General features: G+C 53.6%; 7 protein-coding genes across 7 annotated transcripts; 4 read left to right on the forward strand and 3 right to left on the reverse strand.

Annotated features, from left to right (window-relative positions):
- The first annotated feature begins 76 nt into the window (after positions 1–76).
- Positions 77–1,990, forward strand: BU25DRAFT_381282 (high affinity glucose transporter). The gene is made up of 3 exons (XM_033699659.1): positions 77–272; positions 322–1,500; positions 1,559–1,990. The coding sequence occupies exons 1-3, from the start codon at positions 117–119 to the stop codon at positions 1,799–1,801; spliced, it is 1,578 nt and encodes a 525-aa protein (XP_033567856.1). The 5' UTR covers positions 77–116; the 3' UTR covers positions 1,802–1,990.
- Positions 1,991–2,445: 455 nt separating this feature from the next.
- BU25DRAFT_405537 (uncharacterized protein) lies at positions 2,446–4,646 on the forward strand. The gene is made up of 3 exons (XM_033699808.1): positions 2,446–3,161; positions 3,243–4,135; positions 4,216–4,646. The coding sequence occupies exons 1-3, from the start codon at positions 2,752–2,754 to the stop codon at positions 4,542–4,544; spliced, it is 1,632 nt and encodes a 543-aa protein (XP_033567857.1). The 5' UTR covers positions 2,446–2,751; the 3' UTR covers positions 4,545–4,646.
- Positions 4,647–5,583: 937 nt separating this feature from the next.
- On the forward strand, positions 5,584–8,580 carry BU25DRAFT_405539 (uncharacterized protein). Its single transcript, XM_033699809.1, has 3 exons — positions 5,584–6,306; positions 6,368–6,494; positions 6,569–8,580. The coding sequence occupies exons 1-3, from the start codon at positions 5,876–5,878 to the stop codon at positions 8,303–8,305; spliced, it is 2,295 nt and encodes a 764-aa protein (XP_033567858.1). The 5' UTR covers positions 5,584–5,875; the 3' UTR covers positions 8,306–8,580.
- A 122-nt stretch (positions 8,581–8,702) lies between these two features.
- On the forward strand, positions 8,703–10,600 carry BU25DRAFT_405540 (uncharacterized protein). Its single transcript, XM_033699810.1, has 2 exons — positions 8,703–9,031; positions 9,082–10,600. Exons 1-2 carry the CDS (start codon positions 9,004–9,006, stop codon positions 10,575–10,577), a joined length of 1,524 nt encoding a protein of 507 aa, XP_033567859.1. The 5' UTR covers positions 8,703–9,003; the 3' UTR covers positions 10,578–10,600.
- A 772-nt stretch (positions 10,601–11,372) lies between these two features.
- BU25DRAFT_464851 (uncharacterized protein) lies at positions 11,373–12,363 on the reverse strand. The gene is made up of 2 exons (XM_033700134.1): positions 11,827–12,363; positions 11,373–11,733 (listed from the first exon to the last, which is right to left on the reverse strand). The coding sequence occupies exons 1-2, from the start codon at positions 12,313–12,315 to the stop codon at positions 11,482–11,484; spliced, it is 741 nt and encodes a 246-aa protein (XP_033567860.1). The 5' UTR covers positions 12,316–12,363; the 3' UTR covers positions 11,373–11,481.
- A 693-nt stretch (positions 12,364–13,056) lies between these two features.
- BU25DRAFT_356257 (uncharacterized protein) lies at positions 13,057–16,039 on the reverse strand. The gene is made up of 2 exons (XM_033699603.1): positions 13,754–16,039; positions 13,057–13,640 (listed from the first exon to the last, which is right to left on the reverse strand). Exons 1-2 carry the CDS (start codon positions 15,922–15,924, stop codon positions 13,280–13,282), a joined length of 2,532 nt encoding a protein of 843 aa, XP_033567861.1. The 5' UTR covers positions 15,925–16,039; the 3' UTR covers positions 13,057–13,279.
- A 236-nt stretch (positions 16,040–16,275) lies between these two features.
- On the reverse strand, positions 16,276–19,074 carry BU25DRAFT_436085 (uncharacterized protein; the record flags this gene model as incomplete). Its single annotated transcript, XM_033700003.1, has 2 exons — positions 18,854–19,074; positions 16,276–18,803 (listed from the first exon to the last, which is right to left on the reverse strand). The coding sequence occupies exons 1-2, from the start codon at positions 19,005–19,007 to the stop codon at positions 16,276–16,278; spliced, it is 2,682 nt and encodes an 893-aa protein (XP_033567862.1). The 5' UTR covers positions 19,008–19,074.
- Between the last annotated feature and the right edge of the window lie 293 nt (positions 19,075–19,367).

Consider the following 19,367-nt stretch of genomic DNA (forward strand, 5'->3'; position numbering starts at 1 on the left):
AAATCACGCGCATAGTAAGACTCCTTGCTCTATAAAATCTCATTCGACCCCAGCTTGAGCAACCGCATCACACTCTGCTGTCTCTCTCTACCCAAGCAGTTCCGCTGTTTGGCAGGATGAAGACTTTCTACAACGTTTACGCCATTTGTGGCTTCGCCGCCATTGGTGGTGGGCTCTTCGGTTTCGATATCTCTTCCATGTCTGGTGTACTTGGAACTCCTGCCTATGGCAACTACTTTGGCCACCCTGCTGGTACTCGCCAGGGTGGTATTGTAAGGACTTCACCTTTCATCGGTTTGATACCCCACTGACAACGGCCAGACCGCTTCTATGCCCGCTGGTTCCCTCTTTGGTGCTCTCTGCTCATCTTTCCTTGCCGATCACCTGTCTCGTCGCACTGCCATCCAGATCGCCGCCGTTATCTGGTGCGTCGGTGCTATCCTCCAGGCTGCTTCCAACGGCATTCCTCTTCTGTGCGTTGGCCGTGTCGTCGGCGGCCTTGCTATTGGTATCTGTTCCGCCATCGTTCCTGTCTACCAGAGTGAGATTGCGCCTAAGGAAATCCGTGGTCGCGTTGTCTCCCTCCAGCAGTGGGCTATCACCTGGGGTATCTTGATCCAATACTTCATCCAATACGGCTCTTCTTTCTACGACGGCGGCGTTGACAACGAGTTCCAAGGCACAGCTGCTTTCCGTATTCCATGGGGTATCCAGGCAGTTCCAGGTGCCATCTTGTTCGTCGGTCTCTTCTTCTTTCCTCGCTCTCCCCGTTGGCTCGCCTCAAAAGATCGCTGGGAGGAGGCTCTTACGGTCCTTGCCCACCTCCACGGTTCCGGCGATGTCAACCACCCCAAGGTCCTTGCCGAGTACAAGGAGATCGAGGAGGCCCTCCGATTTGAGCGCGAGGAAGCTGTCACCAGCTTTGCTGCGCTTGTCAAGCCCCGCATCCTCAAGCGTGTCATCCTCGGAATGTCCATCCAGATGTGGTCTCAGCTTTGCGGTATGAACATCATGATGTACTACATCGTCTTCATCATGCGCGGCGCTGGTATCGCAGACGAGCTCCTCACCTCGTCCATCCAATATATCATCAACGTCGTGATGACACTGCCGGCTATCCTCTACCTCGACAAGTTCGGTCGTCGCCCCGCGCTGCTCATCGGCAGCTTCTTGATGATGACCTGGCTCTTCACTACTGGAGCTCTGCAGGCCTCCTACGGTATCCCCAACCCTGATGAGACCGACAAAGACATCTCCTGGGTTGTTCCTAGAGAGCACGGTGGCGTCTCAAAGGCCATTGTTGCTTGCTCCTACCTCTTCGTCGCTTCCTTCGCCACCACCTGGGGACCGACATCGTGGACTTACCCGTCTGAAATCTTCCCTGCGAAGGTCCGTGCTAAGGCCGTCTCTCTCGCTACTGCCTCGAACTGGACTTGGAACTGCGTTCTGGCTTTCGCCGTTCCCCCTCTTCTCTGGAGCATCAACTGGAAGATGTATATGGTGAGCTCTCTGCCAGAAGCTTCCCAAATTTTACACCAATAGCTAATAACCTACTCAGATCTTCGGTACGTTCAACGGTCTTGCCCTCATTCACATGTTCCTGGCCGCGCCTGAGACCAAGGGCAAGACTCTCGAGGAGATGGACACCGTCTTCGAAAGCGGCATTCCTCCATGGAGGGCTGGCAAGATCGAGTCGCGCCTTGAGCAGCTCCAGCGCGACATCGAGGCTGGTGATGTCAAGGTCGCAACCAACAAGGGACCCGGTCAGGTTGAGCGCGTCTCTCACGAGCCCAAGGTTTAAAGAGGCTTACAAACGTGCGCTGCTGCAACTTTGATATTCGAAGTACAGATGATCGAATGTCAGGGATACTGTTTCTGTACAGCACCCGAGCTGTGCAAATAACGTTGCTTGTACGGTTAACGATGTTCCTCATGATTGCGATGCTCATACATAGCGGGAAAGGGTTAATATGAACCTGATCACAAAGTGCTTATACCAAACTCTCAAGCTTACTCATTTTTCATTTCTGGCTACCCCGCTCCGTGTGTGGACAACACTGTTTTGATAGTTTGGTCTTTCAAATGTGGTGAACCATATTCGGTAACCATTTCCGAACACAAGTACCTTCTCTAACATGGTAACATTCGAATGAAGATGGAGATACACAGCAAAAGTAGCTCAATCTTGGGTCAGGGTAAGATCGTGAGATCCTGATTCTCAGGGGTCCTGGGTCGGCCGACTTGTACAATCTACAAAGTTCATGCAAGCAAGGGCAGATGCGGAGACGCACTAAATTGGTATGGAAAGGGCGAGGCGATTGCGCGGCAACAAGCTTTGACGAGTTTTGTGTAAGTCGCTATTGACCAATGAGAGATTTTGCCACCAAGGACCGCTTTCACTTCCGTACGCGAACCTTTCCAATGCGACACCGGGGCAAAACTGCATCGTCTTTCCAACTTCAATTCATCAACAAAGCATTTGTATCTCTGGAAGCCAGGGTCAGTAGGGCTGCGCCCTTGACCAAGCTTGCTTCTACATCATATACGCTCCCCTACTTCCCCGTTTGTATATTTCTGCGGTCTACAGACGAACTGCCGATGATCAGATGCGGCCGCTTATGTCTTTCACCTTTCCATCACTGCCACCATCTTGCGACACGCCCTACGACAGCAAGAACGTAGCAATACCAGCGCTTCTTCCGCCATCTGATCTTGCGCAACAGCGCCATCGATGCAAGCAAGAAAGCAATCATGGACAGCTCTGCGATTACGTACGCGACGTCGAAAGACTGGGTCGATATCATGAAGAACCGAAGTAAGGTGCGCATGCACGAATTGATTGAACGGCTCGGGTTACGCGCGAAGTGGTCATCCAACAAGCGGGGCAAGACCAACTTCGAATCTGCCCTACTCAGGGAATTGGTTCAGGATATGGGCGATATCGTAGCCACGCTGCCAAAAGAGTCGGACGATCTTATGAAGTGTCTGAGCGAAGAAAACAGCCTGGACCCAGAGGTAGACGCTCTTTTAGACAAGCATGGGAGCAGAATCTGGGGTCGTGTTGGCGACCGGGAACATCTGATAACAGCGAATGAGCCTGGTGTGGAAGAGAGTCTCTACCCAAGAGATCTCTACTTTGAGAACAAAGAGGACAAACAACTGTGGGTATCGCCTCGAGCGACCTCCTCTGGAGAGCGCTGTACCGGGATAACATTGGCATCCGCTAACACTTCTATCTGCAGTATACATAAGCTTCTACATTGGTGGATAGGCCTCAAAGCATGCAATGTCATCTTGGCGCGCGAGCGCCTAGATCGAGAACGAAAGAAAAAGGAAGAGAATCGAAAAGCTAGAGCTGAAGCTGAGTTCAACGGGCAAAACGCAAATGGTGAGGGCAGCACGCCTGCATCATTTGTCGCACTCGCACCAAATTCAGTTTTCCAGACTGAGGCAGCGTCACGTGGAAGCCCAATATCTTCTACTGCAATGCTAACGCCTCCTGAACCAGGTGGAAGTCCGATTGCTGGCCCTCGCGAGGGTCTTGGGTTTACATCTGTCAATGGTGGCGCGGCGAGCGAAAACGGCGTCTCCAAACCATCTATACAGCATGAACAGCAGCCCCAAAGAGTTGTCGAAGGACTTTGGGATAGGCTCATACCAAGAGAACTTCAAGGAAGTAACTCACAGCAGCCAAATCCTCCCTGGGCTGCAGCGAATGCGAACGCGCCGCAATTCGCAGACAGTAAGCCTGCTGTACAACAGCAAATTACGCAGGCAAATCAAGCAACTGTCGACAAAAAGATAAGCGTCGAAGTCGCTAAGCTTGTCGCCAGTTTCCGCTCTGATGACGCGGCTTTCGAAGACGTACCCCAACAGAACGCCAGTGTACCGTATCGGGGATTAGACTACGACAGCTTGAGAGCACTCCGATCCCTCCTTTACAACGAAGAGTGCAGCATTCAGTGGGATGAAGAAGCGCTGCTCAATCGTCTGGAGAAAGCCTGGAGAGAAGGCGTGCGAGCCGACTACGACAAGATGGTTGAAAACATTCCGGTGTTCATCGCAAGGGAGCGAGCGATACTAACATGGATCGAGCTTAGACGACATCTCGCAGCGCTTGATCGTGCAGGAGAACGTAAGTCTGCCTCATTTCTACAATTCCCAATAATTGTCGGGTTTCAAGGCCTGGTCATTACAGTGCTAACCAACCGATAGGTTGGAACTCCGAAGGCCAAAGCGCGCCTGAGATTGAGAGGCGTATTCAACAACACAGAACACTTATGGGCGCCACACAAACTATCATCACAAACTTCGAAGACATCGGACAAGGCTTTGGTGTTGGCCATGGCCATGGACTTATGGTCGACAGAGACGAGTTGCTTCGCCAAGCTTTCGTGGTTTTGGCCGGCGAGAAGTTCGCAGTGGAGATGCTCTGGAAGCCCATTGAGTTTACGAGAGTTGTCAGCTGGCTGGGAGAAAGTGTCGAGCCCTTCCGTAAGACGGAAGAGGAAGAGGGAAGGGGTACTCTGTGGTATGTTGGGTAGTGCAAATGGATGCACAGACTGATTGTCAGAATAATCGTGTAAATATCACTGTTTTGAGTTGCGGCGTTCAGGGTACTTGTCGATCACCAATGAGCCAGCATTATCGGGTTCGGGTAATCGGCCATACATGTTTCAGCTATTTCTTTGATGTTCCAGGATTGCGTAGGATTGCGCTAGGCTTGTGTGCCGCAGACCGTTGGAAAACCTTTCGCGGCGTACGGCAAGGAACGCGACGCTACTTATGTACGTCCTCCAGGTGAGGTCTTGGTGTACATGTCAAGCTCGGGATCTGTTGGCGAGCGGGATGACATTATGCTCGCTAAGTGTAGTATTGCCAAGGACGGGTGTCGTACGTTGCGTACCACGTCAGTTAATCTGACTAGTCCCAAGTCTATGCCTCACTCCTATTTTTACGTGTCGCATTGGAAGTACGTCCCGAGAGCACAGACAGCGGTCGCCACATTGAATACATGTGAGTCGCCTCACCTCACGTTCTGCAAAGGACAACTGAAGAGTAAGAGTGGCCAGCGGTATGCTCCGGCTCCTACAACCAACAAGTCAGAATGGTAGCGAATGGTAGCGAATGGTAGCGAATCGATCGGAAAGACGCTATCCGATGTTACACCGACCTCTGGGATGAGCAATTCCAGGCCCTGACGCGAGTAAGAACTCAAAGACGATACGAGCGCGTCATAGACGCATTTGTGCTTTACGAAAGCGCAGCAGCAGCGCTTATTCGCTGATAGAGAGGCGACTAATGCTTAAAGAGGAAGATCATTCGGAAATTTTGGCCAAAGCTAGCATAACTCTTACACTTATCGACACAATGTACGGTAGAGGATTTATTTGCTATTATGCTAAATAATCACAAGCGTCGTACACCAGAAGCAAGGGCGCAGTAGCCCGCTATCCCCACCCAATGGAAAAGGAGTGGTAGTATGATTACCCAAGGGGTGGCGGCGAGTCATGCCGTGTGGACGCGTACTTGACGGCATCGGCCAGAACTCGCTCGCTTCGTGGGTGAGCTCTCACCTGCTAGCAGACCTGCTTGACTTTTGTAACCCACGCTTCTCACCTGACATCTGGAGCTCTGAACGGCTTTCGCATAGAGTGTATGCGGAGATAGTACGACCGGTGTCTGAGACAGCACGAACCCGATCTTTGTTGTTGCCAAAAGAAAAGGCAACCCGACTAGTGGAACGTTTACGCTAAGTAGTGGAACTCCCCTTTACGTTACCGAGTCTCACTCCAACGCATCCACGTTTGGGGTGCGCCATCTCCCCATCACTTTTCATCGTCACATCTTTATCCACCAGCACTCATGCCTCACCATGAGCTCCAAAGACAACTTGGCCTTGGATCTGGAGCACGGCGTGCGACGATGGGATAGGCAAAGATGGATCAGCGTTTTCAGCAGCCACTCACCTACTATCCGCGAGGTGACTGAATGCTTGGGTCTGGGCTTATCCGCATCCAGCTCGACGACGAATCGTGGCATTCCCAAATTCGACAACCCGGACTATCGCAAGATTTCGAGTGAAGTCACGAAGCTGTCGAAAGAGTTGCCAAAGGAAAGAGATGCATTGCTCGATTTTGCTGCAGATCCGCACAGCTTAGATGCCGAGCTGGAAGAGTTGCTCGGTACTTACGGACCCGCTATCTGGGGCAGGGATGCCGATCGCAGCTGTCTCCTCACCCCCGAACCAACCAAGAAGACCTACAATAAAGATCTGTTCTACGACAATGCAGAGCACAGGGAAATGTGAGTGCTTATTGCGACAAGTGGGTTATCATTTCGTATCGCATTTTACTGATGCGTGCAGACTCAAGATTCACCTGCATCGATGGATCATCATCAAAGCATGCTACTACATCAGGAACATGAAGCTTAAGAGGCCTTCCGGTGCGAACGACTACGATGCACTTGCTGAAATTGAGGGTGAAGGTGGCGTAAGTGCAGCCTTCCATTCCAAGTCACCTGACATGGGCGTTTTAAGGTTATACGGATGCTTACGCAGCTGCAGTCACAACATGGAACACCGCAATCTCTTTCTCCACCGCGACCTGATGCATCCACTGGTGCTGAATTCGATGTGAAGCCAGTCTCAAATCTCAAGAAACGCAAGAGCTCGGCGTACTTAGGTGGTGGATCTGTGTCAGATGGGGAAGAGCATCTCTCCTCGCCTGCTAAGCGGCCATACAACACGTTACCAACAGGAAGGAGAAGTGCAAGTCCCAGGAAGTCACTCAAGTCACTAGTCGCCTCCAGTCCCGGTAGCATCGAGAATGTGCCACCTCTTCCAGTCCGGCCTTTCGACCAGAATCACCATCTTTCGCCAGCCCCGAATGCTGGCCCGGAATCTGCTCGCGTGCAACTCAGCCCAATGTCAAGTAACGAAGTCAATGGAATCTCTGGGCCTCCTGCAACTGCACCGGCGCCTGCTGGGGGTTTCACGGCTGTCAACACGCCACCTCTGCCGCCAGTCCGAGAGCCCTCAAATGAAGCGTCCCGGGCACCATCACTCGACTCGAAGATGACCTCGCCGGCGCAGAACCGTGTGGAACCTCGCGCATACACTAGTCCATACGATACAGCTGCTCAGGGCGTGAATTTGCCATCGGTCACTCCAGATCCTCGTGCAGTGCCTGCACTCAGCGCTGCGTCCGTTCCCGGTCAAGGATTTCACGCGATCACTTCACCCACACCTACCAACGGCGTCGTCAGTCGCGAGTCCTCTGTAGCTCGAGCTACTCAGCAAAGCCTTTTCGGACCTCAGGCCACCCCTCAGCTGCAGCCACAACCGCAAAGCTCACCGCAAAGCCAGGCTGCTCAAGTCAAAACTCGTCCTGAGAGTCAACCGCACAATCTCACACCATCCAGAACACACACTCAGCTAAGTCAGCAGCAAGCCCCAGCTCAGCCCCCGAGTCGAACCCACACACCGAGTAGCCATCATGTCGGCCGTTCTATTGCCCCGCACCCTTCCAGCAGGTCTAATACACCCTTTTCGCAGGACGCGAAAGTTCAGTCGATCAAGCCGCACAACCAGCAGATTGCACCCACCCCCGCACCCGCGCTAATGGAGCTGCACGCACCCATCCACGGTATGCGGATTGTTCCTGCAGTGGTACCAGCTGCTCTCTCCCAAGTCGTCCAACCTCCACCGCCTGTTGCAGCTCCTGTTCAACCCCCACAACCGGTACTGAAGAGCCAACACGTCGAGGTTGCTCCCCAACACCAGGGTAGACCTGTCGCGACAGTGGTCGACTTGCGTTTGCTCCAGTGTGAGGTTCTTGCTTTGCTCATCCAGTATCTGTTCCCAAGACCAGCGACACCGCCAGACGAAGGAATTGTCATCAGCCGGATCCACCACCTTTGGTACCTCGGTGAGGCCATGTTCCGCGCTGAACTCGGTCCGCATTACGAAATGTGCTCTCGTATCCTGCAGGCCTGGCTTCACGAGAGGCAAGCCATCAGCAGTCTTCGACACTCGCTGCTCACGCAACCTGGAGTCAGCGCAGCTGGGCTCATGGATCGGCTTCTGGCTATGAACGACCTTCGAGTCATGCGACTGAAGTGGAAGAACATGAGCACTCTTGACGGTGTCAGCCCTGAAGATCTGCTTTGTAGGACCTTTGCAGTCATGGCGAACACAGAGAACACCGAGCACCTATTCAAGGACGGACTAGATCGGCTCAACAGGGGCGTGTTCGAGTTCCTCCGACATGAGGACTCCAAGATTGTGATGCACAGGCGGTGAGCGACTGTTCAGCATGCACCATTTTCTTTCTATAACTTTGGCTGTCTTACTATTTTCCTTTGTCTAAAAAGTGTAGACAGTATTCATCCTGTCCGTTTTAGCGATGGCGTTCGGTGGTACTCAGCATGTAGGGCTTGAGTCTATTTGAATTGTGTGGGGGTGGGTCTGAGAGCATGTCTCTGCGAAGGGTTTCCTCGGCTTTCCTGTATATGTATACCAGTAGCCGCAGGAAATGCGAAAGTCTAGTAATTTGCATGTAACAATATACACATAAGCTTGCAGACATGCACCTGGGCAGGCTTCCAAAGTTCCAAACACAATCACGTGCATTCGTGACCCTGCAGCTCCTTCCATACTTGTCAGCCGTCACGTTCGACAACGTTACTCACCGGCTCTGATCACAAGTTCCATTCGGAGCTCTCGGCCTTGTGTGTTGCGGGTGGTTTTACGCCTTGATCGCCCTAAATGGCTCGCTAGTGTTACATCAATTCGTGAGCCTCATCTTCAGGCTCAGCCTTAGCCTCAGCCTCATCCGCTCACCACGGTCGTGCCTACCTACTATGTCACGCCCACGATGAGCGGCCTCGCCTTCTTCCTGCTCTCCTACAGCCTTCCTCCCTGACCATTTGGCAACGGCTCTATGTGAAGCAGTGGCCCTTCGTTTCTAGTTGCAAATCTGCGACTGTCCTCTGCCGAACATGGTATTTCGTCTTTTCGTGCCGCCTGGTCCGTGTCAAGCCTCGACTTCGCAGCTTCACAGCTAACGACGCATACAGGCGAAGGACAGCACAACCTCGTCCTCAAGAGGCCAGACCCCCTCGGCGCCAATGCAACGCTACAGTATTCGATCCTCGGCTCGACTGCCGTGGCGGCGGCGTACACGTCTTTCGCTACACGATACAGCCACCGAGTGACTCCAGGCTGTACTTTCTCTCGACCGGCGCTGTTCATACGATCATCGGCGAAGCTAGGCCTATGGGCAGGTGTGTTGGGCGCAGCAGCGAACTGGTACTACAACTCGCGGTTCATGTCGGTCGTGCTTTCGCAAAGGAACCCTGAGGTCAGGCCGTGGAAGCTGTACGAAAGGACGAAGAGCCCTACGATAGATGACGGCTGTTTCGTCGGCGCAGGGCTCGGGCTTGCCGCTTCTGTCCCTGCCTTCTTCATGCGCCGGCTAGCTATACCACGCTGGACACGATGTTTAGGCCTGGCGAATATTGGGGCTTGCGCTGGTATTCTTGGTGCGCATGGATACTTGCAATATACGGGCGACCGAAAGAAAGCCTACGCGCGCCTCGATTGCCGACTGCAGAGACGCTCACTTGCGTTTTGGGAGTTGTTTTGGGATAAGAAGATAATGGCAAAGTTCAATCCTTTGGTCCAGCTGTACATTCGTCACAATGCATTGTGGTATGCGCAGCAGCTCCCAGACTCTGCGTTTGAGCAGGCGGAAGACTACGACGCTGTTTCCGCCGGATCTCAAGAAGCGAATCCGCACGCGAATAGTTCATACTCTACCCATGCGCACGAAGATCAGTCTTACTACCTGCCACCGTTCGACTGTGCGGAGGACCTGAAATACATCAGTGTGGAGGCCACCCACGCAAAGATAGAGGAGCACGAAGCCGAAATCGCGGCGCTGCTGAAAGAAGCCGAGTTCGTCCTGTTCGTCAGCGCACATAGGCAGTATGAGTACTGTCATCTGGAAGACGTGGGTGACGAAGAGCGACGGCAGCGTCTCGAGGAGCTCCAGCTCCTGCAGCTCATTTACAACAACATCCGCAGTGCAGCCGAACAGCTACAATCAAGGCTCATCAACTGGCGTATGTCGCTGCAACACAAGGCTATCATGGACTCGCCCGGATCAGCCAACAGCTCGGTCGCCGCGTGGTTACCGCAGTCCACGCACGATTTCAAGACACATGACCCTGTGCTCTCGATCCAGGAGCTGGAACGAACACAAGCGGCTCTAGATGCTGAGATCAAGAGCTTCGAAGCCAGCATTGCATATCCTGGCTATACGAAAGAGAAGAAAGACCGTTGGAGAATGGACCTCGAGGACGGCAGGTCGCTGTTGCGTGTTGCAGATAAGATAGTCTGGGATTTCGAGAAGATGCAAGACGCGGCGCGTAACAAGAGCATGCTTGACCCGAGCGAGCCTGCCAGCCACACAAAAGCGCATCCATCCGTTGCAGAGCGTGCGGGAGCACAAGTAGACAGCACGGCTGTTACGAAGCGCGATGATGGAAGCCTGGAGGTTGGCAAGTCATGATACCCCTCTGAATTATTTCTGAACAGATAAAGCTACCTTACCCTTCTCGTCCCCGTGACATGTCTGCTAAACCCGCCATTGTGATCCTGCACCCTGGAGCCACACAACTATCCCCTACTCTCCTTTCCTTCTTCTTCACGTGGCAAAGAGGCACACTTTCCCAGCCCGCGACAACCGCGCCAGGAGGCCCTCCGTCCAACGCCAGCGCGTCGTCCAGCGTTATCGGTACATTGGGGATATACTCGTAGCCCATTACACTATCCACAATACATCCACACCTAGTCGCGGAGGCACTCGCGGCATTGTGCGCATACATGTGCACCGGCGTAGCCGGGTCCGCGCTCATTTCACAGTTCGCCCAAGGTATCGTCCAAGACCCCGGAGTGTGCTTGGATTCTGCACCGTGGAGATAGTCGAAGACCGGGTTTGAATGTTGCGGAGGCCGGCGAGGATGCTTGTGACGTGTTGGGGGGGGGGGGGGGAATACTGTGGGAGATACTGTGGGGGATACTGTGGTAGTGTGTGTAAAATGGTGCTGGAATTATTTTGATGTGAGTTAGATGTGAAGGTTGAAGAGGAAACGAAGGAGTGTGCAGAATATTTATCAAGGCAGTAGAATGCGATCCATGGCTCATTCAAGCGGGTGAACTGAATATTTGAGCGAGTAGGAATTGTTCGTGATGTTGTCGAATGTTTCGTGAGGTTGGACTATGGTTTACTTTCCCTCAAACTACGGTTCGAACATCTTGACACATAACACCAATTCATTCGTGAGAAAAATTAATAATACATTTAGCTGTTACAGTACACGTACCGGATAAGTGTGAGTCATATTCGTCCGAATCGCATGGATGACTAAGGCGAGATTCGGATTCGTGTCGTAAGAGCGTCTAGCAGCGAGTCTCTAGCCAGCTGCTTGACGCTCTCGAGCAAAGCGTCCTGTCCAAGGCTTCTTCCACTCAGGCAACCTGTTCTGCCGGCCGACAGTCTCCAGTCTCAAATCATCGGTGAAAAGGCCAGATTGTATCATCGCCTCGCGCCCGCGGTCAACTCGGTCCCGCTCAGTTCGCGAGAATGACTGCCATGCTAGCCGCTGCGCGTGTTCAGTTTCCGTGATGTGTATATTCGTCTGCAGTTCTACGTGTGCCTCTCGTGCCTCCTTCAATTCGACTACGCGAGCACTCAGTGGTATCGCTTGATCAAGAGGAGTGGCTGGGCTTCGAGAGTGTTCTGCCGGTTCGCTCCTGACAGACTGAGCGGTGTCTATGAGCGGGAACTGCTCCAACAGGCGAGACACACGAGGAGATTTATCGATACTCGGCCTGACGAAGTTCGGCTGAATCCGTGTAGTTGCATCGGGATAGTGTCGCATCAGTTTGAACGGGTACGCTTTCTCGATCTCAGTCGTCCTGGGATACGGTCGTTGAAGCTTCGGTTTCCAGCGCTCTGCATCAGCTCTGTGCCTACTAAGCTTCTTCTGCTGTTCGCGGCTGATCTGCTCTTGCGGTATAACGAGCCTCAGAGCCATGGTACCTCTCACTCTCGCGCTTGCTGGTGGCGTTGGTGGCGCATCTTCGTGAGGTATGGAGAGACGAAGGCCCGACGATGCGGTTGTGCTTGGTGATAGTGTTCGCTGACGCTTCGTTGACCCGGTGTCGCATGTACTGAAACCATCTGACTGTGCTCCATCATCCGGCGAGGGGCGTTTGCGCGAAGAGATGGGCGTGAGTTGTGTCATGGTGTTGGCGTAACGGCGGGAAGGCGCCAGTTGGTTGCTATTATGCTGACAACCGCCTATCCGCTGTAACGGTGATCGTGATAGTGAGGTTCGCCGCTTCAGTCGTTTGTAAAGGAGTGTAGACTGTAATGTGACAGTCAGATCCCTGTCTCAGACACTGGCGGAGCAGAGTAATCTGTGAGCGTACTGAGGCAAGGAGCGAGACTATAGCCAAGTGAATGAGAGCAGTTGGGGCGTCTGCTGCGCTATGTACGTGAGTCGCGGTGTTGCAGATATCAATGAAGGCATTGGATGGTGGAGTATTGTTCTGACCAGAGCGGACGTGCCACAGTGTTCTTGTTAGTGGGTCTTGCCCTTTGCGGAGAGCAAGCAAGACAGCCACGAGGCGGGTGGTTATGACTGGAAGGCACGTCCAGAAAGCAACGATGTCAGACAAAGGCTTTGTAAACTTCCTTGTCGTTCGAAGCAAAGCGCAGAATGCACAGTGCAGATACCATTCAACGGGAGCTGGAGGCAAGGACTTCGTCTACAATAACGCCTGCTGTACAAGGCAGTAAGCCCACGCCTCTCACTCACAAGCCTACCAGTACTGGCAAATGCCGTGGTGCGTAAGTAGGAAGTAAGACTGGTGACTGCAGAGGTCGTCAGTAGGATATTTTGAAACTTTGCTTCCTATGTACCTTGCTCGTGCGCTTTGTGAGCCTGGCTGCATTGATCATCGTGCTCACAACACCAAGCCACCGAGAAACTAGAATGACAAGGGTGAGGGTAAGAGCTTCTCTCGCCCAAAGGCAAACTTGATCGCTATTGTGAGAGTATCCTAAATCCATATCAGTGCTCCAAGACCAAGCAATAACGCCCTGACTGATCTCAGAGTAAGAGGAAGTAACGCCAACGCCGCGCTGAGCAATGCTATGCAAACCCATGTTAACACAAAACCAAACAACAGACACACTGCATGCGTCTACCGCCGCAGGACTTCATCTTCCGCCATGCTCCAATCCCAGCTATCTTCTTCGTGAGCCTCCTCTTGTATCTTCCATGATGCCTGCGTATGTGCAGCCATGGCAGGCCCACCTTTCGCGGCAGCCTCATGTGACGCCCTGCTCAAGCCAGTCACGCTGGCGCCGGACGCAAGACTCCACAGCGTAGTCCATATCCAAGATAACAAAGATGCGACAGGTGAAACAATAGGCGCCGACCAACTTTTGAACAATGCGCGATATACAAGTGTAGGGATAACAACACCCCGTTTTGGTGCGTCCATGTTGACGGCGAAAGGATATGGCGAATAGCGCGCATACTCGGGGTGGCAGAAGATCTCGCTATTGCCCTCGTCAGCGCAGCCCAACTAGAATTTGGGTGAGAGAAGGGAAGGTAAACTGACTGACTCTAGTCCAGAGATAGCAGGATGAAGATCGGAAGAGAAAGCACGTACCAAGCGACAGTTTCGCTCGCCCACCAGATGAAGGACAGTGTTAGGAAAATTCCCAGTAGTGTGACGCCGCCCCACATCTTCAAAGGCGCGTTTTTGACTTCTCGTTGCGTCTTGAGACGCTCGTCCCAGAAGAAGCTGCGAAACCATCTCCATGGCGAGAACTCAGGGCTGAGATCGCGGACGATCACAGGCACCTTTTCGCCTGTCTCCTCAACTTCTATGTGTTCCATCCTCGTTTCCACTCTCCTCATACCCCGGCTAACATCGCGGATATTTGTGCTTGTAGCCCGTAAATGCTGGTTCAGGCGATGGAGGTGCATGACCTCAGCTTGACGCTCACGCTCCGCTTCGCTGCGAGGCGCACTGGTAGGAAGTGTAAGGCCCTGTAGTGTATCCTCCTCTGTTTCATTGTCGGGGAGAGGGGTAATGAGGTCTTCGAGCGAGTGTATGGTATCGTCACCGTAGTCGTGGCTAGCCCTAGCTTCTTGCACGAGGGCCTGGAGAGCTGAGCTGGGAAGCTGGCGACGGGGCAAAGAAGGCTGAGCAGGTTCTGGTGCTTTCGCTACTGGTTGCTGCTCTTCTGTGGGCGCTACAGGCCCTTCTGTTGAATGACTCTTGCGCGGACTGCCCTTCTTGGGTGACCGTGATTGCGGACGTGGAAGCTCGATTGGCTTATGTGCTGTCCGAGGGCCAGGCGTGTCGATCCACCCGCCCATCACGAGGGGAGTCTTGGGATCTAGAACAGGGTGCTCCACTGGCATGGGCGTCGCATCAATATCTTCTGGTGTTGGTGCCGATGAGGGCACATCTGGCGTAGTTCCATCATGAGGCGTGTCCTGGCGTTGATCGCGCTGAGGTTGCTCTTGTGGAGTCGACGTGGGTGCCGCAGCTGTGTCCTGCGCAGACATATCTTTCGCAGCTTCCTCTTTTCCCTCTGGTGTTGTGTACGAGGTGTCGGTTACGGCGGTCTGTGATGAGCTGTGCGGTTGCGTGGCAGGGGCGGTCTGAGGGCGCGCTGGTGCAGCTGCCCTTGGGCTTGGTGTGTTCGACATGCGTGCGAGACGGCGAAGAAGATCCTGTGAATCTGTTCGTCGATTGCTGAAGGGCCTATCCGGTTGTCTCTCTGCACTGGCCACTACGTCGCGCTCAACCACGCCCACTGTTTCCACGCTCTTCCTGTAGACTGCAATTGGCGAGTTCTCCTGGCCGAGCTCTGGCTGTGACTTGCTCAGCGATTGCCATGAGTTGGTCCGCTTGCGCAGCTTCCTAACCGGTGAGCCCTGTTCTTGCGATTGGGCCTCTGTAGTTGCTGTGCTGTTAGTGTTTGTCGATTTCCCGGCTGATGACCGCGGCTGGCGCCTCTCCTCGGACGCGTCCTCCCGTATCCTGTCCAGGCGAGCTGTGGCCACGCCCTGTTCACGCAGGCTCTCGATCTCGCGCTCGCGGATGTCGTCCAGCTTTGTGTTGCGCGGGATGTACGGTGTTGATGCAAGCATCGAGGCCTCGTTCAGATCGAATGTGAGGTCCCACTCGCCCGAGTTGTCGTTGCGCGGTGTGCCCTGTTTGAAGCTCCTGTGCGAGAGAGGGCTGTCCTCCACAGAGCGGCGCGGCGCATTGTGGTCATGCTGCTCGATGATGGTCTCGTCTGGCGGCGCCGGGGTCTGCTGAGGCTGCTCGTCGCGCGTAATGTTCCTCATCCAGTTCCTGCTCGACCGTCCCTTTCGTCCCCAGCCAGCAGGCGCGTGTATCACAGGGTCGGAGCGCGTCGAGCCGCTGCTGCTCGGTGGGCTCTTGGCGGCAACGCGCGCATTAGCACTGGACACGCTGTTGTTGTTTTGCGCATCGTTGCGCTCGAGATTGTCAATCGTCAGGCCAACGCGAGGATGTGTGCGCGCCTTGCGGAAGGGCTGCGCTCTGCCGTTGAGCGCCTCGTTCAGTCGTTGTTCGTCGCGCGCATTCTGGATCATGAGCCGCTCAAAGTCGTCGTCGCCCTCGAGGGAGGTCAGGCCCGACACTACCGATCCAGAGTCTTGCACATCGTTCGGCACGTGATCCTCCATGTCGAGAATCCCATCTGCGGCCGTGGTCGTGGTGGTGATGCGGGCGTAGCGCGTGCTTAAGACGTTTGCCGACAGCGCGGGGATGGGCTGGAGGGGCCGGCGCGAACTCATTAGTGTGCAATTGATGCGTCGCGATGGTACATAGTAGTTTGATCTGGGTTCGGATGGGGAGTCGTGCGTATGTCAGCGTGTAAGTCTACAGTCGTTAAGTGTGTTTGCACGAGCCAGCGCGTTGTTGTCTCTGGCTAAGACGCGTCTGCATCGTGACTTTCACCGCTGTCTGTGGAACGTGCAGCTGATCGCCTGCAGGGGGTACCGCACTAGTCAACGGCCACTATCAGCACTGCGATAGGCGCAGAGCGCTCTTCCTTTCGACGAAGTCATATTTTCGCTGTCGATTACGCTTTGCAGTCTTCAGTTTAAATTTGAAATGTTTCGATCGTATTGTTTGTGGTATCATCCTCACGGCTCTTGGTCATCAATTGCTTTCATCCTCCTCTCAACCATCTCGGGGTCGGCGTTGCCATGCTCGTCCCTCCAAGCCTGCAATACTACCTCTCGCATGATTCGACGTGGTGCTCGTTTCCCTGTGAACAACTCGAACTGTGCAAATGCCTGCTCTGGCAGCCAATCCAGTCCGTCCATGAACGTCCATAACCTTGAAGGCTCCTCCCGTATCTGGTTCATCAATGGGGTGTTGAGCGTTCTGTATGCAAGCTCCATCACCACGCCTCCTGTTGGACTCTTCAGCCACTGCTCTGGCAGCGTGAAGTGTGGTGCTGGGTTGTCATCTATTGGATCAGCGGGAATACACGAGAGTATAATCGTTGGCTGGCGGAAACCCTCCGGCCAAGGATCGTCGCGAGACTTCATCGTGTGAAACATCGGTCGGGAGCCCTGGACGGTGGCTGATGGTACTAAGCTGGCTCCAGCCGAAGACGAAACAAGTCGAGTAAAGTGGACGACTAGGTCTTCCGCCTTCTCCAATGTTCTGTTGAACACAACGATGTTCTTCACCCCCAATTGTAAAAGCGCGTACACGGAACTTCTGGCCATGCCACCTGCGCCAACCACTAAAGCGCACGTTGTAGGTCGTACAGCGTTTGCGGGTGACAATCCTCTTCGTATACATGATCGGATGCCGATCCATTCAGTATTGTCCCCGTGAAGTGCTTGCACAGAGCCTGATTGACAGCGCTCTTGAAAGAGTTCCAGATCGCCGGGAACACTACCGTCGCCGTTGAGGTGACGAATAGGAATCAGAGTGTTGACAGCGCCAATAGCTCGAGCGTGCTGGCTGAGAGAGTCTGCAAGCGAAATGACCTCAATCTTGAACGGCTGTATAACAATGCATCCACCAAAGTTCGGGTCGTGCACAAACTCTTGCAAACTCTTCAGAGTCGAGGTTTGAACGCACTTGAATTGATGGGGCATGCCGCAAGCCGCGTAGCCAGCATTGTGCATAGCTGGCGATAAGCTGTATTGGGTCCTTGCACCAATTAGGTGGATCTTCATCAAGTCGAAAGTGAAAGTCGAGTAGAGAGCTGTCGTGACTTCTCGTGCAGTGAGCCAGGAAGTCTCAGGATTATGTTCGCATCTTGCTGCAAAATCAGGCTTGTCTCGTACAGATTCTGGTATGACGGATGTGAGATGCTTGTTGAAGCATGTTGAACGACGTCCCGCTCGTCCTGTGTTGTGGCATATCAGTGGAACGGTGCTGTTCCTGGCGTGAATCTTAGATCTTAGATGATGCACAGAAGCATCGTCGTCGACAGATTTCGCTGGACGCGTGAACCGCACAACATCGCAGCCGAGTCGCACCGCAGTTTCGTAGTAGTTGCTCCAGGAACGGTGGTCCCAGCTCTTGTCTGCGTGGACATGCCCGATGATCTTCGATTTGCCTCGAGATGCAATGAGCTCAGCCACCGTTTCTGCACCAATGGACAAATCCATGGATATGAACTCAGGCGCCATCCGTAGACCGTGGCGTACATGCTCGAGATATGATCCTCGACTGTAGTCTTTCGATGCTGAAGGCAATACGTGGTAGAGAATTGGCACAACAGTGCTGCGACGTATCTTCGATATGCAATTGCTGATATCGTCCGCCCGTTCCGTCCGTAGTCGCTGATTGTGGGGGTCCAGTTCGGTAGGGTCAACGACCATCTCGAAGGCATCTGAGCCATATTCAAGACTCTGAATGTCCACGTCTTCAGCCAGAAGATCGGACAAGGGTACCTGAACAGCGCAGGTGTATTTTCTCAGTTCTGTCGCCACGTCTGAGAGTGGATACCCTGGTTCCAGCGGAGGATTTGCGTTGCCTACGGGTCCATCTGCCGCGTCGCATGTTAAGATAAGGGAGAGGAACTTTAAGAAGGTACGCTGAGCCCGCTTGAGCGTGAGGAAAGCCGGCGCAATGAGTTGATCTGATGGCGTATTGGATCGAGTAGGCGCGTGCTCTGAGATATTGCAGAACTCGTAATTTGAGCAACGACGAAGGATAGGCGCACTGAAGGCTAGCATGTCCCTCAGTCTGCGGAGCTCAACTCCTCCAAGGTATTCGTGTATGCTGTGTAGGTCTCGCACAATGTGGATCACCGGATGCGTCCCAGCAAACTCCTGCATGAGCAGCTGCCCATTCCTTTCTAAAGAACCCCCATTACAGACTATGATTGCTCCCTTGTCGTGTGCTCGAAGAGCAGTCCGCAAGAGCTCCTCTTGTCGCAGATTGTGATTGGATGCGCCGAACTGTTTGCGGTATTTGGCAGTAGAGAAGCCTGTTGCTTCCTGGAAGAGGTCGTCGATATCTACGACACGTCGCCGACAAGCCATGGATGCTATAACAGCCAGGGTCGACTTGCCAGTGCCACGCATACCAATAAGCACAATGGATGCATCTGGCTCGAACACACGACGTATTTCGCCGGGTGGTGAAGTTGGTACTGGTGTATGTCGTGGGGTAGAGCGGGCGCTTGAAGTCATGGATGTTACTGCTTTCTAGTTAGCGCATACATGATACAGCAGTTCCAACACTACTTACATGACTCCTCGATGTTTGGCTTAAGTCGCTGGCGCGAATAATGAACTCCAGACATGCTCACATCATGCAGGGTCGACAGCGCACTTGTGGGTGAACGGCTATCCTCGCTCATGGCGGCGAAGGACCTCTTCGTTCCTACTGCTGCAGACGCCATGGCGAGGATCTGAGGAATCTGATAACCCTAAAAGGTGTATATCGAGAGTTTCGAGAGTCGTGAAGGCCGTTGTGGCCTGTAGCTGACTGCAGTGGTCTGCTCGGATTCTTGGTATTTCTTTTACGCGCGATACGCTGGCCGGCTAAAGGGAACGTGATGCACACAACCTCTGTACCAAAAGGCGGCTTTGCTCAGACGGAACAGAGAGAAGTTCAGCCTGGTAAGCTGGGGAATAGCTTCAGAATTGCAGATGTGACATGTACTGGTACTGGCATTGCCATTGCACAGGATGCGGTGTGGAAGCAAAGGGCGAGGCTTGGTGGAGGAGCAAAGCCATCGCGGTTCGGATGAGAGTTCTTC

This window comes from Macroventuria anomochaeta (assembly GCF_010093625.1).
Source record: "Macroventuria anomochaeta strain CBS 525.71 unplaced genomic scaffold BU25scaffold_1, whole genome shotgun sequence".
NCBI classification, from domain to species: Eukaryota; Fungi; Ascomycota; class Dothideomycetes; order Pleosporales; family Didymellaceae; genus Macroventuria; species Macroventuria anomochaeta.